This window comes from Triturus cristatus, chromosome 6, assembly GCF_964204655.1.
Source record: "Triturus cristatus chromosome 6, aTriCri1.1, whole genome shotgun sequence".
In the NCBI taxonomy this organism is placed as follows: Eukaryota; Metazoa; Chordata; class Amphibia; order Caudata; family Salamandridae; genus Triturus; species Triturus cristatus.
In genome coordinates, this window is record NC_140589.1 from 29,643,413 (window position 1) to 29,665,280 (window position 21,868).

General features: G+C 50.1%; 1 protein-coding gene across 1 annotated transcript in view; it reads right to left on the bottom strand.

Moving 5' to 3' along the window:
* The window catches only part of LOC146813683 (solute carrier family 22 member 7-like), a 468,541-nt gene that overhangs the window by 218,276 nt on the left and 228,397 nt on the right, over window positions 1-21,868 (bottom strand). Inside the window, exon 2 of the mRNA XM_085610178.1 lies at window positions 557-660. Coding sequence (XP_085466304.1) covers window positions 557-660 — 104 coding nt within the window. The remainder of the gene's footprint in view (window positions 1-556; window positions 661-21,868) is intronic.

A 21,868-nucleotide genomic window follows, 5' to 3' on the forward strand; every position in this document is an offset into this window, starting at 1 on the left:
TACAACAGTGTATTTCACACTGTTAGTGATTCCCAATGGGGTCGCAAATTGAGAGGCTCATGAATATTAATGAGCCTCTCGCAATTTGCGACCCTATTTGGAATGGCAGTACCTCCCAGGCATACTGGCCTGCTGGGCTCAGCAGACCACCATGTCTTGGACTGCTTTTAAATAAAGCAGTTTTTGTTGTTGAATGCAGCCTGTTTTCCTCATATAGAAAAACCAAATCTGTGATTCTCCAAAATCAACAGCCTATTGTATCTCACTGGCACACTGCTGCCTGAACTGTGTGCCAGTTGCCACCATCTGTAGTACAACTGTCTACCTGTTAAATTCCTTTAAGCAGACATCTGTCCATACCCCATCAGTCACCAAACCACAAACCCATAATCTGAAATCTACTGAGATCTTAGCCACAAAGACCCTGAGTTTGTGATGGAAAGGAGTCAGGGATGCAAAACCTATCACAGAGTGCACAGAAGAAAATAATTATCAGCTAACCCATGTAGGAACATAGAAATACACATTAGGAAAAAATGGATACATCCTACTGTACCTATCGGACAAGTAACCAATTGAAATCGATCCCACGGTAACCCCGATGAAGAAGAAGGTAGAAGACGCCTTGCTGAGCCATTTCTTCTCGCACACGAGGTCCCACTGAAAGAGAAGGGCGCAAGTAGGCGTTAAAATCACTGATTACAGAGTGGACTTCTTCATACCCAGTTGACTGGTTCCATGTAGCACCGAATTATTAGGACGCTGCCTTCCATACATTCCAAACGTTCAGACCTGTATCACAGCATATGCAACATGTCCCACGGCCATATATACAAATACTCCAAAACCTTAATAAAGTTGAAAGACAGAGGCTGACTAATATGTTATTCCGTTCCCCACTGGACCGCCAGTCCCACCTGAGACAGGGCACATGGAGAAGATGTAGAAAGGCGTAAAGGAGAGTAGGGAATGACATTCCCAGAACCCTCAGAATCACACATTCAGCCTAAACCTCAGGTGCATTTCTGGGTTACATATAAGGTCTGACAAGTATAGGGAAAACTTTCATCACAACATCAGTTTCTTGACACTCAATATAGTTCCCCAAGTGCTCACCTGTGTCCTGCATTGTGACATTTGTTTCTCAGTTACCTTTTCTCTACCAGGCTCCGTCCTTCCTAGTGATGGAGTGACCTTCAATCATTTCCTGACAGGGACTCCAGGTACACCGCGTAATTGTTACCCCTTAGTGTCTACTTGAACGATGCAGATCCCAACAACAGGATCACACGTAACCTGAGACTTTATGCAGTGTGACATCCAGTCCAGATATGTGACAACCAACCACATTTGCTTATCCCTCCTTTTCCCTCCTTATCCCTTTGGCCACTAAGCATAGGTCCACTTTACAAACTTTGATCCCTTCTCAAGTTACAACAAAAGCACACGAACAAAACTATGCAGTACCGTGTGCACAAGTTCATCAATATTGTCCCTTCAATTTAAATAGTTTTCATGTGAATAAAAGTTTAAAAAACACATGGGCAGATTTACAAGCCCCTTGCGACACTTTTGCACCACAGTTGCATCACTTTTGTGATAAAGCGGCACCGTAAAGAATGCAGCCAATTTACAACGTGACTCATCTAAGGAGATGCGTCACGTTGTACAGCCCTGCGTCACATTATACCTAGGTCAGGTATTATGTATGCAGGGTGGGCGTTCCGACTAAGGAAAGCCTCGTAAAAGTGACACAGTGAAATCTACTAGATTTCACTGTTCCACTTCTAGGATGCCACTAGTCAAAACCTTATGCCTGCTGGAAGCAGGCGTAAGGAGTGACACAGTACAATAAGTGTAGGCCTCAACATGCATTGCTGGAGTTGCGCTACACTTGCGACAGGACTCTAGCAATGCCTGACTTTTGGGCCAACAGATGTGTCAGACTTTCTGATGCATCTGTCACTCCTTGCGCCATGGTGTGCCGTGCTATATATACAGCGCACCAGGGCTCAAGCATCCGTGGTGGCGCAAGGGTTTCACAGGCTGGCACAGGGAAACTGATGCATCTCTACAGATGCATCAGTTTCTTGTAAATCTGCCCAAGAGTTGGTAAAAACTGAAAGATTGGGTCAAGATTCGGTTTCCACAAGATCACTAAATAAACAGTTTGAGAACTACAGTAAAAGCAGTGCCTCAAGAACCTACTTAAAATTTAACAAAACCAAGATGATCTTATCTTTTCTTGTCCTCAATGCTTATCGGCTATAACTCCTGACTGCATGGAATGTAAACTGCGACTCAAGACATTGTAGACATTGAAGGCTGAGTATAAGGGATCAAAGATTATTCATATGCAGGATAGAAATCAGATTCTGGGTATTCAGACCCTCTCTTACAGGGCAGCCAAACTTTGGAACACAATGCTGATCTCAATCAGGCTACAACCTAACAGAGTTCTGTGTAGGAGAATGTTCAAAACTTGCCTGTTTCCAACTAAACCTTCCTAATTCTGCCCACCACATACCAGTCACCAGTCCCATTACAACTCAGCGCCAAGATGCCTCGGCAGTAGTTGCGCTTTATAATTGTATCACTCACTCACTCACTCAGACGACATCACACATTCTTACACATCAACTGTGCAGATTGAGTATGCCCACACAATCACCATTTTTTATGCAAAACAACCCCGTAAGACACAGCTACATAACCATGTTCATACAGCCACACACACAAACATACAACCATAGACACACCATTAAATGTCCCCACACTCATCACCATAAACTCACAAAACCATCATACACCAACACATCAAGCTTCCTTCACTCATGCAACCACCTTATACAAATGCTTCACCCTGTGAAATAAATAAAACACCAAGCAGCATACATTTATACAACATCATTTACAACCACACGGCCAGCATCATTCTCCACAACCACCATTTGCCAGTGATCTACATTTTTAGTACAAAAGTGTAATGGCACCATTTTAAAACCTTGAAAACAAGCATACAAAATCAATGGCTCTCTAGAACACATCTTACTTTAAACGTTATCAAGTTTGAAAAGTGGTGGGGGTTCACCTTAATCTATTACAGCAAAAAGAAATCAGCAACTTTTAACAATAAATATCTTTATTGCATTTTATACAACAATACATATATCCAAAGCAAGCAAACAGTCATAAATTATTAGCGTGGTCAGAGGCAGTCATGTATACAATGTACACTATCACAGTGATCTGGCACATACCACGGGTGCACATTGCCAATGACAAACATTCGTATTCTGGGGGATCACAGGCCCGGAATCCATAGAACTCCTGGTAACCCCTGCATGTCTTAGTCGAGCACCAGACGTCAGCTACTCATGCCAGGAATACAGTCCTCAGTGTGAGCATCATGTCTACGGTGGTCGAGCACCTGACTTGTTTTCCGGTTTTTCTGTTCCACCTCATTTGATACCAGATGTCAGATGGGACAGTTACCTCCATCTTAGCCCACTTTAGCGGGTCAGTTTCCATCTCTGCAGCTGGGGCGCCGCTGTGGATTTCCACGCCATGAAAAAACCATGCTTTGAAAGCACCAGGGCCAGATTCACAAAACCATTAACATGCTTATATTTCGATGATGTTGGGCGCACCCCAAGTAAAGTCTGCACAGGATCAAAGGGGAAGCACCCTCAGTCAACTCCCCACACAACCCTTCCTCCAAGTGCCTGATGATCACAGGGCAGAGCCGTAGCATGTGCAGGAATTTGCTTCTGGAACAGCACATCGGGCGAAGGCAGAGGACGCCCCCAAAAACATGCGCTCCACCCTCTTTGTTGTCAGATAAGTGTGGAGCGCTATATTAAAATGGGTGTACCACAGCCTGGCATTCATTGATATCTTATCTAACGATTCCAGGTATCATTTCCAGAGAGCCTGCGCCAATTCCGCTCCCAGTTGTGTTTCCCACACAAACTTTCAAGTGCACCCTGGCTTCGGAATCTGACTCCACAATGCACCATAACTATGAGTGAATGCCTTGAATTGGTGGCCATGAGCTAGCAACACATCAGATCTGTCTCCACAGAGTGAACAGTGCCCCTGTTAGAATGGGGAACCTCTGGTTGGCACAGGTAGGTACTTGTGACAAGCAGTGGTCCCTTCTTCTATTCAGGGCGAGATAATTACCCGTGCAGAACAACCCCTGCTCACCCTATAGGTAGTGTGGCGCGAGCAGTCAGGGCTAAACTTCAGGGCGCTGTCGGTTAAGCATTTATATTAACACACAGTAAATCACAACGATCCCCCACAAACGGACACCAGGCGTAAGTTGTATCAAAAATACGTAGACTTTATATAAAAGATTCTTTGTTACGCAGGCATGTACAAGACCATAAATAACGGTTGCGAAATGGGAGCCACAAGATGATAATTAGGCACTGTCCTTTTCTTTGATGAATTGTTCTATTACGAGCGCTTCACAGTGCTCGGTTGAGTCGGTCCAGTCACTATGATGCGCAGTGCACCCGGGGTACAGTGATACGGGGAAATCAGAACGTTGCGGACCCCGAGTCCGATGGAGAGTTCACTGTACCTGGGAACGTGCGATGTGCTTGGACGAGTCTTCGGGGGAGATGCAGGTTCTGCACCTCGTGGGTCTCCGGATCAAGAATTCAGCGGGCGGCTCTCGGTAGACAGGTGCGGCCCAGGGCCTCCAACACGGACTGTGCGGGAGGTCACTGCAGAGGGCGGCACGGTCCGACTCAGGCTGGGAGATGAAGCGGGGCGGCCGAATACGTTACGACGTACGGGCGGCCGTCCGGGGCTTGAGTTCACTTCCCAATTAGAAATCCGGCGGGAGGGCGAGAGGGCACCGGGCACGCTCCAGTGGCAGGCAGGTGACAGGGAAGCGGGGCGGCCAGACTCGATGGGTCCAGAGCGACTCAGGTAGAGCAGTGCTCTCGTCGAGTGGAGGCGGCCAGGCTTCTGGGTGTCACGGCCCTAGGAGGGATGCGAAGGTGCGCAGAGCACTCCGGCGGGAGAAAGCACACGGCTCGAGTTCTCAGACGAGCGGAGACACGGTGAACCCACTGGACCTGGGGTTCAGTTCAGGGGGCAAGCTCTTCTTCCAAGCCCTTGGAGATAGTTGAAAAACAAAGTGCAAAGTCTCTTTCAGTCTTTTCCTCTCCTTCCTCAGCAAGGCACCTACTGCAGGCCAATCCCCCAGGTCAGGGAAAGTTACTCCTCCTTCAGCTTCCTTCAGGTCCTTCTAGTCGGGCAGAGTTCCTTCGTGGTTCAATCTGGATCTGATTTCTTAGGAGCAGGGCTCCTTCTTTTATAGCACAATTCTTTTGTTCCCTGTCGCCAGGGTGCCTGGGTCTGGCTCAGTCCAGTCTTGGAGCACTTTGTTGTGGTGACTCTGCTTTTTCTTTTCAGCAGCAGGGCAGAGACATCAGACGCTCCACAGGGGGCGGAGCCGGCATTGTGGTGGCAGAGCACAGGCCTATTCAAGAGTCAAGGTGCACTCCTCCCACCCATCCGGGGGTAATCTCTCTACCCACCACCTGGCAGCCAACCTGTCTCTTGGAATCCCCCAGCCCTGCTCCTTTACTGTTGCTAGGCAGAATACCCACACACGCAGAGGCGGACTGGATGGTCAGATCAGTAAATACTAACTTTCTAAAAGCAGCATTTACAAACACAGGATATTAAAATAAACTTTGCTAAAAGAAGCATTTTATTATCCTGAGTTCAGGCATACTAAACATGACCTTCTACCATGCTCTCTGAGTCCACTGGGGTCACAGCGTTTAGCCCCAGCAGCCCATTCTGGCCTATGGAGAGCAGGTAGCCTTCAATAGTGAAAAACGAAAATGGCCGTAATTCACTACTAAGACATGCCACACACATCAGGGCATGTCCTACCTTATGCCTACAATGCACCCTGCCCTTGGGCCTACCAGAGGGGTGACTAAAATGTAGTTAAGGGAAGGTTCAGGGACTGGCAAGTGGGTGCACTTGCGCAGTCAGCGCGGCAGTACCAGACTGCGCGCAGGTTCTGCAGTGGCAGATCCTAGACACATTTTACTAGGCCGCTTCTGTGGGTGGTACAACCAGTGCTGCAGCCCACTAGCGGCATTTGTATTTACAAGCCCTGGCACTCCTGGTGCACTTTACTAGGGGCTGACAGTAAACCAAATAAACCAATCGTGGAAGTCAATTCACATAATACATTTTACCATAGGGAGAGCATATGCACCTTAGCACTGGTCAGCAGTGGTAAGGTGCCCGGAGTCATAAAACAGCCAACACCAGGTCAGAAAAAATGCAGGAGGAAGGCAACAAGTTTAGGGATGACCCTGCAAGAAGGGCCAAGTCCAACACAACCCCCTTCCAGCCAAAACGCAGGGTAGACCAATCACCACCGTGATGGTCTTCCCTGCTTGGGGCGATAGAACAAGGACCTGGCCCGCAACTGCAGGGGCAGACTCCAGTTCTACGCCAATCTGAACCTATTGGCATCCCTCTGTCCATACTCTCAGGGCCCACCAAGCCAATCCATGGGGAACCCTTCTCCTCACCTGTGGACACCACCTGTGCAACACCTAACCTTAACTGGCCCACAGGTGTGTCCCAACAGACAGACAGCAAAATGCTACAGTGGCCACTGACAGTAGTCAGGGATGAGACCCAGGCCGTATGCCTCTCAGGGCCCTCAAACCTCTGTGGCGCCAGGGAGCGGGGGGCAGTAGCCCCAGGTGCCTGGCACCCTTTGACCATTCTCCCCTTTGTCAGGTCAGGTATGACATCCTGGCACTGACCCACCAGCCCCAGGACTTTACCCGGCGGCTGGACTAAGGACTGGGGTGGCCTCTCCCACACCCGGTCCTCCCTCTTGGGGCTCTGTACCCTCCCACCTGGAGTGGTACTCCCTTCTAGAATTGCCAGGGCACCTGGGGCAGGTGTCCTGCGCAATTCGCCCACCAGTTCAGGGGTTCTATTCTGCAACTGGGCGTCCAGGTCAGAGGGGACACCCTGAACCTGGCCCTCCAACCTAGGGTCTAAACCTTTCAGTTGAGCCGGGGTCAGAGGTGAGGACTCCCTCCCTCTGCACCCCCTTCCAGAGTACTGCCCACTCCCAACTGGCGTGGTACCCCTAGAAGCAACATGAGTCAGGACACTGCTTACAGTGGTCCCACCCTCCAGGTCAGACAACACCTGAACCTGGCTTCCCAACCCTGGGTCCAACCCATGCGGTTGAACGCTCGCCTGGCGCACCAGGACTCCCCGGGGAGCACGCATGCCCCCCCTGAGGGTGACACATAGCTCATGTGCCGTGTGACAGTCTGCCTGGCGCTGATCTCCCGACCCCTGTCCATCTGACAGTGCCTGAAGATCCCCCAGGACAGAAGTGGTGTCACCATGGTCATTCCCTGGTGACGCAGCCCTTCTGGCTGGCCCCTGACCCACTGGTTCTTCCACTGGGGACTCTTTCCCCCTCTTACCCCTCACTCTGGATTTCTGCACCCTCCCAACTGGAGCGGTACTGCCAGATACCAGAACCGAGGGAGGCCTGCTTACAGACACTCCCCGTCCACTAGACACTAGGGGATCCCCCCTCAGCGGGCGGACCATCAGGACAGCCTAGGCTCCCCGCCTGGTGTTCCCTTAAAGAACCATCCAGGCTCTGAGACTGGGTTTCGGGCACCTGGGGTCACGCAGCCCCACACTTACTCCTTCTCCACTGAGACAGGACGTGAGCCCCTACACCCCTCCCACTACCATGGGACCCAGCTGGGTTACTCTGCACCACTTCCACCACTCTGGGTGGGAAGCTACCTGAGCCACTCCCCACGGGGTCACTCCCCAATGCCTCTCCAGACCCTCTGGAATCCACCAAAAGGTCTGCCTCCAATGTGGGCTCTCTGCGGTTAGAGAACTCACCCTCACACAGGTATTGGCAAAGCTCTGGAAAATAGGGACCTACGATATGCTCTCCCACAATTGGATTACACAGCCCCCTAGCAGGGTTAACCCAACCTATCCTTCACCTTACCATCCAGTGCCTCACACACGTACTCCACGCCACTCTCCTGAGATTGGCAAGACAGTATCTGACTGTCTCCGTCACACAACCCACACTCTTCTGGGCGGTCTTCACACTCACCCACCAGGACTTCAATTTTGGGGAAACCCCTCTCCCTGCACCTCTCAGCTAGAGTCAGTAGAGTGTCCCTCCCGCCACTAGGACCATGAACCCCTGCGCCAGTTACCCTATTCCCTTCAGGGATACTGCGCACTACTGGAGCTACCTCATGCCCTTGAACCTCCTGGTGTATGTTAACCCCCTCCTTCAAGTCAGGCGCCACATCTCTGGATGTGCGTACTACTCTCTCAGCACTAGAAAATTCAATACTGCTGCCACCAGAGGGAGAGTTGTCTAAACTCTTAGCCTTGAGATCCAACTCCCTCATTCTTACTTTATGCTCCATGGCCAGCCTTTGTTTTTCCAGTTCCATTCGAAGCCTTGCCATCTCCATTTCATGGGCTCTGTTCGCTGCCCTGTCTGCCACCTCTTCTGGTGACAGGCCTTTGCCAGGCTTAGAAGCACCTTCTGGGGGTATCACCTCCTGTGCATTCTCTGGGAACTTTGATTCGTGCCATGCCCTCAGCGCCTTTATGTACTGATCCTTGTTTGTTAATCCACTTTGTTTAATTCTGTACTTGGAGAGGTATCCTTTTAAGACTTTATTTGTGCACTTCATCAGTGCCTCCTGTTCCCAATCTATGTCATCAACTCCAGAGAGTATAGAGGATGCTCCGCCTCCATTGACTGAGCTAGGCATGGCTTCTTAAAAGTGGAGATTCTTCTTTAGCAACAACTGTCAATCAATCTGTGGCTGCGTTATAGGTCTGCTCTACGTGGTGATCAATAATTCACTGTATGTAAATCATAAATGCAAATTCGAAATCCCACCGCTGCCACCAATGTTAGAATGGGGAACCTCCGGTTGGCACAGGTAGGTACTTGTGACAAGCAGTGGTCCCTTCTTCTATTCAGGGCGAGAGAATTACCCGTGCAGAACAACCCCTGCTCACCCTATAGGTAGTGTGGCGCGAGCAGTCAGGGCTAAACTTCAGGGCACTGTCGGTTAAGCATTTATAATAACACACAGTAAATCACAACGATCCCCCACAAACGGACACCAGGCGTAAGTTGTATCAAAAATACGTAGGGCCCGATTCACAGAACAAACTTAAGACTAAATCCTAAACTTACTACCATTTTGGTATTCACAGAATGCACCTGGTACTTCTGGTATTCACAGAATGAACTTACTACTTCTGCTATTCACAGAATGAACTTAGCACTTTTGCTATTCACAGAATGGATTTACGACTACTAAACTTACGTCTGCACTCGGACCGGAAATTCCGGCCCGTAGGTGGAGCTTCCGGCCCGTAGGCGGAGCTTCCGGGCCGGAGGCGGGGCTTCTGGGCCGGAGGCGGGGCTTCCGGGCCAGAGGCGGAGCTTCCGGCCCAGAGGTGGAGATTTCGGCCATAGCTAAATCGGCCGGAATCCCCACCTCTGGGCCGGAAGCTCCGCCTCCGGCCCGGAAGCCCCGCCTCCGGGCCGGAAGCTCCGCCTCCAGGCCGGAATTTCCGGCCCGAGTGCGGACGTAAGTTTAGTAGTCGTAAATCCATTCTGTGAATAGCAAAAGTACTAAGTTCATTCTGTGAATAGCAAAAGTAGTAAGTTCATTCTGTGAATACCAGAAGTACTAGGTGCATTCTGTGAATACCAGAATGGTACTAAGTTTAGGATTTAGTCTTAAGTTTGTTCTGTGAATCGGGCCCCTTGACATTGCCCTCTGTGGAAGCCCCAATGCACTACATGGCATTGAAACTACACAGGTAGCAGGAGAGGTGCGACACACTCCCTGATCATGGCACACACTGTGCATCACATGCAACACCAGGCTGATGGAAAGCACCTCAAAGCAATTACATGCCCCAACCCACTGACACAACCTCAGCAGAGTACACAGACACACAGATGCACAGATCAATCACCTGCCATTGGCATCAGCGGATACATACCTCACTCTGCACATGTGCCACTTGCCTGTGGGGTGTCACAGGTGTTGGGCTAGCTCAGCAAGTCAGACACACAGCACGGCTTACTTCTCACATCAGATGGGTAGAGCTGTTGCCTCCTCCATGCAGCTGTGGTGCAACACTTCACATAGACACTCACCCACATGACAAGGAACCTTCACACACATCAATGTCCAGGAGGGCGTACACATCACTTGGGCACTCTCACCACAGCTCCACTCAACTCATACACATCTGTGGGTACATTCACCTGTCACACCGGGGGGACCACTGAATCACCTCAGGACAATAGCCCAAAAATGCCACCAAGGATTTGCCAGGCTGAATGTGTCATGCACTATGCAGTGAATGTCACAGTAAGCACGATGCAAGTGAGGAGTGCACACAGGAACTACTTCATGCCCTGCATGACAGACATAAGCCTTCCCCCCCAGGGACCCACTCTAAACCACATTGCATGTTTGTCACACCTGGACACAATGCCAGAAGTGACAGTTACAAAAAAGGTGCACAGTCAAAGGTAGTGGGGTCAGCACTCACCTGCTCCCCTGGTCTCCCATACAGGCTGGGGCACTGTGGGAGGAGGACATTCAGCAAGGCCTCATTCTCCTCAAGTGTGAATGGCCGGGCCCTCTCCACAGTCCGCGACATGGTGTCAGAGGAAGCACAGACAGCAGCAGTGTGGTCGACAGGAAAGTTGTGCAGGCAAGTGCCCTCTCATGGCTTCTGGCTGACTTATATCTGTCTTGCTGGGGGCTTTCATTTACAGGAGTACAGAGTGATTGGTCAGACACATTTGCATCCTACGTTTCCTCCAATCCCTTTAAACATACACCAATGACACAAATTTGCATGGTTCAAATTTTGAGCATCATAGCAAGGCAAACACCACTTTGCAACATTGTAATTTTTGGCCCAACTGACTTTTCAAGCCCACATGATGGCCACATTGCAACTGAAATCTCTGTATCCATGACAACCAGCATACATTTTGGGCCTAATACTTGTCCCCTATGCAATTTTTGAATCCAAAAAACATGTACGGCGCGTTTCACACATACCCGTACATGTACAGCACCACTACAATAGTGATATGGACCGTACACACATTCTGAGAGCCTGTGTACGGGCCGTATCACTATAGCAGTGGTGCCGTAGGAGTACGCGTGTGTGTACGGTCCGTACCACGCGTAATCCTACGGCACCACTACTATAGTGATACGGACCGTACACACGCTCTGAGAGCGTGTGTACGGCCCGTACCACGCGTACTCCTACGGCACCACTACTATAGTTATATGAACCGTACACACGCTCTGAGAGCGTGTGTACGGCCCGTATGACGCGTACTCCTACGGCACCACTACTATAGTGATATGGACCGTACACACGACGTGTGTATGGCCCGTACCACGCGTACTCCTACGGCACCACTATTATAGTGATACGGACCGTACACAGGCTCTGAGAGCGTGTGTACCACCCGTACCACGCATACTCCTACGGCACCACTACAATAATGATACGGACCGTACACACGCTCTGAGAGCGTGTGTACGGTGCATTTCACACGCTTACACTGGTGATAGGAGGCGCACATGAAAGAAATGAAGGTCTCCGACTCGCACAAGGCTTTACATCAAGTAATTGTCATTGCAGACTTTCATGTGCAGGGCCTAGGTGTGTCAGGCAGTGATGTTGCACATGTCTCCTCATGTAGTTGCACAATTTATGTGTGATGACCTGTGTACACATGTCGTGTGATGGGGCACTATGTGGCACACTTCCCCTTCACACTTTGCACATGTGTGCCTGTAGTACAAACGTGTTAAGCACAGCATCACTGGTATGGCACAGTCACCACCACCCGCAACTGTCCCCTGATGCCAGGGACAGGGACACTAACAACTGACATTTCACAATCAGCGTGCCCCGATGTGACTATGTCATGTGTGTGTCATGTGTTCCCATGAGCTTGCTGTTAGTGTTCCGTCAACTACATCTGCTGTTGCTGCATCCAACATGTGTCTGTGTGGAGATGGGCATGGCACACATCTACACACACCATGCCACATGTGGATTCCCACGTAAGCAGGGTCTGTATGCATCGGACATGATATTTTCACATGAGGACATATCTGCGTCATCTCAATGTCTATGTTTTCTGTGTTCACGTGTACCCCTTCATTGCAATGTGTTGGATCTGTACATTTGACATTCCATGTGACCTGTGCATCTAGCTTGCCGTCAGCTGTCTGTATGAGATGACATCCTTTAAATGCAGCTACGTGGATGTATGTCACTCCTGTGATGTCTCTGGCTGTTCACTCAGACTGGCCCCCAGCTCGTTTCAGGGCATGTCATGTAGACTTGCCAATCAACGGGTGTTGGACTTGGCCCTTTTTACAGGGTCATCCCTGAAATTGTTACCTTCCTCCTGTATTTTTTCTGACCTGTTGTAGGCTGTTCTATGTCTCTGGGCACTTTACCACTGCTGATCAGTGCTAAAGTGCATATGCTCTCCCTATTATAAAATGTATATGTTGGTTGGATTCCATGATTGGCTTATTTGGTTTACTGTCAGACCCCAGTAAAGTGCACCAGGGGTGCCCAGGGCTTGTAAATACAAATGCTGCTGGTGGGCTTGCAGCACTGGTTGTGCCACCCACAGAAGCGGCCTAGTAAAATGTGTCTAAGGTCTGTCATTGCAGAGCCTGCGTGCAGTCTGGTACTGTCATGCTGACTGGGCAAGTGCACCCACTTGCCAGTCCCTAAACCTTCCCTTAACTTCATATTAGTCACCCCTATGGTAGGCCCAAGGGCAGGGTGCATTATAAGCATAAGGTAGGACAAGCCCTGATGTGTGTGGCATGTCCTAATAGTGAATTACAGCCATGTTCTTTTTTCACTATTGTTAGGCTACCTGTTCTCCATAGGCCAGAATGGGTTGTTAGAATTGTTACATTCTATGATCCTAACAGACCCAGGGAACATGGTAGAAAATCAAGTTTAGTATTCCTGAACTCAGAATAATAAAATACATCTTTTAGTAAAGTTTATTTTAATATTCTGTGTTTGCAAATACCACTTTTAGAAAGTTGGTATTTGCTTGCCTAACCATTTCAGCCCGCCTCTGCTATGATGTGTATCTGCCTGTCTGGTTTGTGTAAGTGACAGGGCTGGGGAATTCCAGAGGGGCAGGGCTAGGTAGCCTGGTGGTGAATAGAGAGATTGACATCCAGATGGGTGGGAGGAGTACACCTGGACTCTGAATAGGGCTGTGCTCTGCCACCACAATGCTGGCTCCACCTCCTGTGGAGTGGCTGATGTCTCTGCCCTGCACCCTGAATAAAAAGTCAAAGTCATGTCAACAAAGTGCTCAGGAACTGGTTTGGACTGGGCAAAGGCCCCTCTACCCCAGAGGAACAAAGGAATTAGGGGTATAAGTATTGGGACCCTGCTCCCAAGAAATTAGATCCTGCTTGACAAGAAGAACCTCTGCCTGAGGAGAAGGAACTGGGAAAGCTGTAAGGAGGAGTACTGTCCCTGACCTGGGGGATTGGCCTGCAGTGGTTGCCTTGCTGCTGAAGGAGAGGAGAAAGACTACAAAGACTTTATTTCAACTTGTGCTTAAAAAGATATCAAAGGGCCTGAGTAGAGCTGGCCTCCTGTTAAGAAGTCCCACGAACAAAAGTACTTCACCCCCAGCTTCTCCCTGAACTCTGCTGTGTGAGTTCTACCCCTACTAGAGTGCTGGAACCAGTTTTGGGGCCTCTGGGAGCTGTGCCTGCTGTGGGATGCTGGCCAAGAAGAAAGAAACCAAAGTTCTCCACTTTTTCATGCACAGCCGGCTTAGCGAGAAAATTTCCGTCGCACCGCTCGTTAGCGTGCAGAATTTTATCGCTGAGGACATCCTCGCAGAACCTGCTGCCGCTGAGCCCGATCAGCGCTGGGAAAATCATCACACCGCTTGTTTGCGGACCGAATTTGATCGCTACCAGCTCAAGATCCCCGCTCCGCCTGTTAGCGGGCAGAATTCTATCGCTGCGAACATCGTCGCAGAACCTGCTGCCGCTGAGCCAGATCAGCGCTGGAAAAATTATCGCCCGCTCGTTAGCGGACCGAATTTGATCGCTACCAGCCAAGATCCACGCTCCGCCTGTTAGCGGGAAGAATTATATCGCTGCGAACTTCGTCGCAGAGCCTGCCGCTGCTGTGTGATATCGTCGTAGACCAAGCCAAGATCATCGCACCGCTCGTTAGCGTGAGTAATTTTATCGCTGCGAAAATCGTTGCAGACTCAACCAAGATACCCGCTGGTGAAATTGTCGCACCGCTCGTTAGCGGGCCGAATTTTGTTGCATTGTGCCTTAGCGAGTAAATTTCTACCGGATAAGCTACACCTTGATTTTCAACGCTGAAGTGCTGCTAGGAACTTTTTATCGCATCATAAGGTACTGTGGGTTAAAACGGACGCTAAGGTGAATGATTTTGTCACTAACCTAAGAAATCTTTCTAAAAGCATATTCTTGAACTGTGTATGTCATTTTTGTCGTTATTTGGTCTTGTGCTAAGCCTTTATATAAAAGATCACTGTTTTTGATATAAATCTAGTGTGGTGTCCATTTGTGGTGTTGTCACTTGGTTACTGTATGTGGTCACAAATGCTTAACCTATAACGCTCTGAGATAAGCCTTGTCTGCTCGCGCCAAGCTACCTAGAGGGTGAGCAGGGGTTATTTTAGGAGTGTAACCCCTTACCCTGACTAGAGGAGAGGGTTCCTGCTTGTCACAAGTACCTACCTGTGCCAACCAGAGATCACCAATTCTAACAACGGGTGTATCTTGCTTTTCATAGGTGTATCACCAAGCTAGCATACTTGTCCTGGATGTATTGCACACACCAGACACAGGGGCTCATTTATGAGTCCTTGCGTCACTTTTTTGCCGCCGGTGCGTCACTTTTTGTGACGCATAAGCGGCGTAAAAACTGGACCTTGTTGCACCATATTTACAAAGTGACGCATCTAGTTAGATGCGTCACTTTGTAAACCCCTGCACTACATTATACCTGCGTCAGGTATAATGTATGCAGGGTGGGCGTTCCCACGTAGGTAAGCATCGTAGAAGTGACTCAGTGAAATCTACGAGATTTCACTGTGCCACTTCTAGGGTGCAAATGCGTCAATATCTTATGCCTGCCTCACAGCAGGCGTAAGACTGACGCAGGCCCTTTCACATGGGGCTTGCCCCATGTGAAAGGACACATTGCTGGAGTTGCGTCACTTTTGTGACACACTCCAGCAATGCGTCACTTTTGCGCCTACAGATACGTCAGAAATACTGACGTATCTGTGACTCCTTGCGACATGATGCGTCATACTGTAAATATGACGCATCCTTGGAGTCGCAGGGAGAGCGCAGTGAAAAGTGGCACATCACTGTTTTCACGCAGTGATGCGTCATTGTTCATAAATTAGGCCCTCTGTATTTAGCAGATGTGTAGTAGCAGTTGAGCATGTGCTCTGTTCATTGACATTTATGTTGTTATGCTCTCAATCTTCGTCATTCATCACAATTTTCTGCAGGGCACCGCCTGTCCCCCGACCAAAGCCAGACTTGGGTGCCAAGAGGGAACGTGCCTCCATGCAACGTTACAGATTCACTCAACAGTTGATTGATGACTTGACCGCCAAGGTGGCACCACACCTCCAATCGCGACACAGGTGTCCTACTGCGCTGACCCCCAAGATGAAGGTGATGGCAGCCCTACATTTTTTTCCCACAGGTACGTTTCAATTTACCATAGCTGATGTTGGTGGCATGTCGCAGACAATGTTCAGCCGTGTCCTGCGTGATGTTTTGGCAGCCATGTTGGAGCACCTTGATGAATTCATCCATTTTCCGACTCCTGAGGAGTTGACAGGTGTCAAGAGTGATTTCTATGCCCTGGGAGGGATGCCCCATGTCATTGGGTCCATTGATGGAACACATGTGGCTTTGGTACCACCACAGGCACAGGAGGTAGCCTATCACAACCGTAAACATTACCGCTCTATAAATGCCCTTGTGGTGTGTCTTGCTAACATGCTGATTTCCCATGTCTGTGCACGTTTTCCAGGGTCAGCACACGATGCCTACATCATGAGGCGTAGCAGGGTGCTACAAATGATGCTGCGGCTGCACAACGAATGAGCATGTATTGTTGGTGGGTATACTCTGTTTGTCCTGTGTGTTGCGGTATCTTTGGCTCTTACGGCATCTCCTGACCCACTTATTTACATGATGTTTCCATGTAGGGGACTCTGGCTATCCCAACATGCCATGGCTGATGACGCCTCTCCGCAACCCAAGATCAGCTGCAGATCACCGGTACAACAATGCACACGGGCAGACCAGGCGAGTGATTGAGAGGACGTTTGGCCTCCTGAAGAGCCAATTCCGGTGCCTTCACAAGACAGGCGGGTCCCTCCCATATGCACCGGCGAAGGTCTGCAAAATGTTCCTCGTGTGCTGCATGCTGCACAACATTGCAGTGGAGAAGGCAGTGCCACTCATCCTGGAGCAGGATGAGCAGGAACATCCACCCGTGGAGGATGAAGGGCTTGGTCACGAGGCAAGTGAGGAGGAGGAGGAGGATAACCGGAGTCAGCTCATACGCAACTTATTCTCATAATGGTGAGTCACTGGGTCTGAGTGTGCACACTTGGAGCCTTGTGTGGCATGTGTTGCAATGTGTGTGTCCAGCTGACTGTATGCTAAGTGACTTAGATGTGTGTTCTGATGTGTCACTCGAGTGATGATGTCATTCCACACATTTTAACTGAGACACTTTCTTTTACATTAGCATGGTGACAACATTGTTCATGTTTAGTATATTACCATGTATGCGGAGAAAGATCTTTTAGCTGACTTCTTGTGTGTCTGTCATTCCCAGGTTCTTGCACATGTTGTCTGCTCGTATCTTCGTTGTCCTCCTGCTATTCCTCATGAGTATTGCAACATGTGCTGAATCAGCGTTCCATGCACGTACATGGGGAAATGTCATTTTGGGTAAGGATTGCAGCAAGACATTTTGGGGGTGGTACGTGTTTGGAATGTGTGAGGACTGCTTCTGTGCATGTTGTGTTACCATGCATACATGTCGACTCACCATGGGGCACATAACATGTAGCATGATTCCCATGAATTGACAGTCACCCTTCGTGACAGTCATCTGTAATGGTTTTTGGATTCTGATGAAGGCATCAATGTGTGTAAAACTTCCCTCTGAAACATACAGGATGCTACGGGTGGACATAGTGTGGGACATCCCCATAACAGGCTCAATGGGGAATTGCAGTCTCTCCGTGTGCAGCAGGAGGTGTTTGGCTCATCCCCTTAACTTGTGTGCCAGTTCATTTGGATTTACAACATCCGTGTTGTGAAGGGGGTGTCCAGCGTAGGTCCCACATGTTCAGTCAAATGACCTGTGAGTCTGTTCATATTGATGCATTTCCCTTAGTGTGAGCTTGAGTAATAAAGGTGTTCCTCACCCTCCGAAGTGCCTCATCTCTGTCAATGCAGGTCTCTTGCCACTTTGCATGCGTCATATCTGGCATAGTTGTCAGAGATTGTGCATATGAGTGTATGTGTAGTTCGGCAACATGCATGCAGTTCTTCATGGCTAATAATCTCTATTGTGCATGAAGTCCATGGTTGTGTATGTATTTGGGCAGGTTGCTCCCACCAACAGGCCGTCAACGCCTGCTGAGAGTGTGTCTCCTGTGCGCAGCTCGGCCTTCTGTTTCCTGATCCTGTGTCAGTCATCTTTGGTGATTGTTCATCCATTTTCTCTGGGTGAGCCATGAGTAACCTGACACTCCTTCCTTTACATACGCTTGTTGCAGTTGTCCTTTCTGACATCCTTGTCTTTGTGTGCTACTTTCGGCCTAGTTTCCAGTACATGCCGCCTGCTGCTGCGGGCCCTGAGGCAAGGGCCAACCAAGTTCCCAGATTCTGCAACCCACACGCCTCCAAGATGCTCCTCCCTTCCTCCCTCCACCCATTCATTAGGCTGTCATCAGCTTGTCTGTGCCACTGTTGCGGCCACGCAGTGCCAAAGGCAGGACCGTCAGCGCATGCAACGTGCACATTGCACGACCCTCATGTCCTTGCATGATCCACATCACACAACAGTCTCATGTTGCAGCCACCCTCCAAGCAATGCCCAAGCGAAAATCAACCGCCTGCTCTCAGGCATACCCTAAACGCGCACACCACACCTTCGCATGCTGAGAGTGCCACTCCAACTGCCTAAATAGCGCTGCCCCGCCTTCCATGCCCTGTCACACCAACCAGGTCATGTCCCTCCTACTCCACACCGGCTCCATCCACCAGCACGCCATTGGACTCTGTTACCTCCTCAAAACAACAGGCCCACACATCACCTTCATGACAGTGACCTGGATGAAAGCATCCTCAGCACACTACTTCTTCATTGCCATCTCAGACGGATACAAGAGCACCCGCAGGGACGGCACTAACAATCCTGGAGGATGAATTGACATCTATTCCCAAGTACGCACTCAGGGTCACAAATCCGGTTTGGCACAAACCCCCGGCAAACCCTCAGAGTAAGACTCATCTACAGATCTCCAGGCCTACATCCACAATTCCTTAAAGCCATCAACACGTCCATCATCACACACGCCCTCACATCCACAGGATACATGTGGCTGTGGGCCAGGAACTTCTGGCTGGATGAGAAGAACAACACCAGCATCCATCATTGGTCCATCCACATTAGCATCCACATCTCCGACGGGCCACACACTGCCACACACCCCGCTACCAATCCCCCAAAGATGCTTAATGTAAATCAACACAGACATGCTGTGTGGGAGACTGGAACCAACACCACCGCCACACCCTGCAACCTCACACACTAGATCAGCAACTGATCCAACAATCTAGCCACGTTGACGGACTTTTCTGTGACGCACATCAACAATTAAGCCACCTGAGACAAGGCAGACCTACTGGACTCATACACGTCTAGCAGGACTCTTGTGCACAGCTTGCAACACAAATAACCATCAGTGGCCTTACAACCCTGGAAAACGGCACACACAGCCATCACCATATCATCAGCAAGGACAATTGGAGATCCTTCAGATGGGGCCGAGGCCAAAAAAACGCACGACATCAAGGAGCTCATCAGCATTGTGAGTGCACTGACATCAGCTCGCCATCCAAAAGACACTCCACCCTTGCAAGGCTGAGCCAATCCCTTGCAACTTTCTACCACTGCAAGCACATGGACATACATGCAAGCCTTGGCACACAGAGGCAGAGCGCACTATTATACACGGGACCAACCACCCTCAGGTTTTGGACTTCCATCATCAGCAGATACAACACCCGGCTCATGTGCAACATCCCCTGGGGATCTCCATCAGGACCCTTCCCACACAACATCTCAACCACATCATTCCCCATCCTTGTAGCCCCTGTCCAGCACGTCATGTATGTATCATTGGAGTTAGCCACATTCCATGGTAGATAGAGGCATGCAGTGACCCAGGCCCTTCTTAGATAATGGACAGCAGGAACGCTGGCTCTCAAGGAACCTCAACGTGTTTCCCTAGCCAGCAAATGTCATCAGGAAGACAGTCAATGAGCAACTGACAAACTTCCTCCACGCAAAGAGCTCCAGGCAACCTGCACAAGACCGTCTTCCACAGTAATCACCCCATTGCAACCGTCATCTTTGCCACCAACACCGACAACTTTGCCCTACTCAACAATGGCGAGGCCACCCCCTTGACCTCTCCACAGCATTATGCACGATGTGCTCACACACTGTCAGCTCACACATCTCCAACACTGGTATCCAGGGGATGGACCAGGATGAAATCACCAAGTAGCTCACCAGCAAGGCCATGGGAGTGGGACTCAAGCCTTCAGCATGTAGTACAGTGGCGTCATCTGGCACATGGCCCAGGGCTCATCTTTCAGCGTGTCAATCTTCATTGTGTCTATGACCCCCCTCTCCAACATCACATGAGCACACAACCTCATCATCATCTCGTATGCCATTGACAGCCAGCTGCTCCTCACCCTCACCAAAGACACAGCCATTGCCAGTTCCAACCTTCAAGAAGGCATAAGGTCCGTCGATGAATGGCTGAACATCAGCCACCTGAGGCTGGACTTGTACAGGACTGAGTTAATCATCTGAGGATTGTCCCCTTACAGCTGGGACAACTCCTTGTGTCCCACCCGCCAGGGAACTGCACCAGCACCCAGTGGCCACGCACACAAGATGTTGTGCATCATGGACTCGTCGCTCACAATTGCCATGCAACACACCAGCATCTGTACCTCATGCTGCAACACCCTCCGCATGATGCACATGACCCACAGATAGATCCACTCCAAGGCAAGACAGACCATCCCCCAGGTCCACGACACCAGCCGTGTCAACTACAGCCCCGCCCTCTACGGAGCAAGTACAGCCAAACTCCCGGAAAACTTGGCCACATCCAGGGTGCATCTGCACACCTCAGCTTCAACATCCCGCACCCCAGCCACATCACCGTCCACCTGAGATAGCTGCAATGGATCACTGTCTGCTGCAGGATGACCTTCACACTCCTCACCCACACTCAGGAGGCAGTCCACAACCCCAGACCCCAAACCAACCATGGGCGTCTGTCATCCAAGACCCCGTTGGGCCACCTCCGTGCATCCAGCCTTGCCCTGGCCACCATTCTTCACATCCACCGAACTCCAGCATGCAGGACATAGTTCTCACACCTGGCTAAACATACCTGGGACTCCCTCCCCGGCGACCTCCACATGAGCCATGACCTCTACACCTTAATGATACTCTTCCAAATTGGTCTGTCCGCACAGTATTGCAAGCCCCCCCTGAGCAGCTTGAGGCCATCACGGGTGAGTATTGTGCTCCATGTCTGTATTGGATGATACATTGTGACCCATGTGTGTCCTGTACCGGACTCAGTTCCCAGGGTATGGATGGCTGGAGTTAGTTCAATACTCAGGCATAGTTTGACATTTCCCCACACATATGTTGTGGAATCATGCAAAATGACAGCAACATCTAATTAAAGAAATTTAGTTTTATTCTCGGTGGGTGCGTGTATTGTGGGGAAAAATAGGTGCTATACAGTGTGCCTAGAATCCAAAGTTCACAGGGGGAGATGGGATCCTTGGCATTTGAAGTCATCAGAGTCCAGAACACAGTGTTCGTCATCATTGGTCAGACTGTGACCAGCAAGTCCATGTGGCAGAGAATGCCAGTGAATGAGGTGCTGCTGTTGCGCATGAAGGCCAGGTGCCAGGCCAGGTGACCTGGGAGATGTGGATGGTCCGCTGCCTCTCACGGTCGTTTCCGTGGACGACCCACCTTCCTCACGGGACCCTCAGATGCAGGCCTTGACGATGTTTGGGACGCTCCGTCAGACGAATCCTCCTCCTCCTCCTCCCTCCCTGTCGCTGGTGGTGGTCTTCGCCTGGTGGCACAGGGAGGGTTGCCCATGTTGTCGGCGATCCGACGGAGTGAACGGCTTATGTCCATTTGCACCCGCAGGAGCTCAGCCAGTCTTGCCTCCATCCGTCCTTGGTGTTGTTGTTGACTGGCGTGTTGCTTGGCCTGCTGGTTCTTAATCTCTGTGAGGGTCTCCACTACCTGGCTGATGGCCCTGGTGTCACGCCGGTATGCGTCCATGATGTTGCTTATGTGCGAC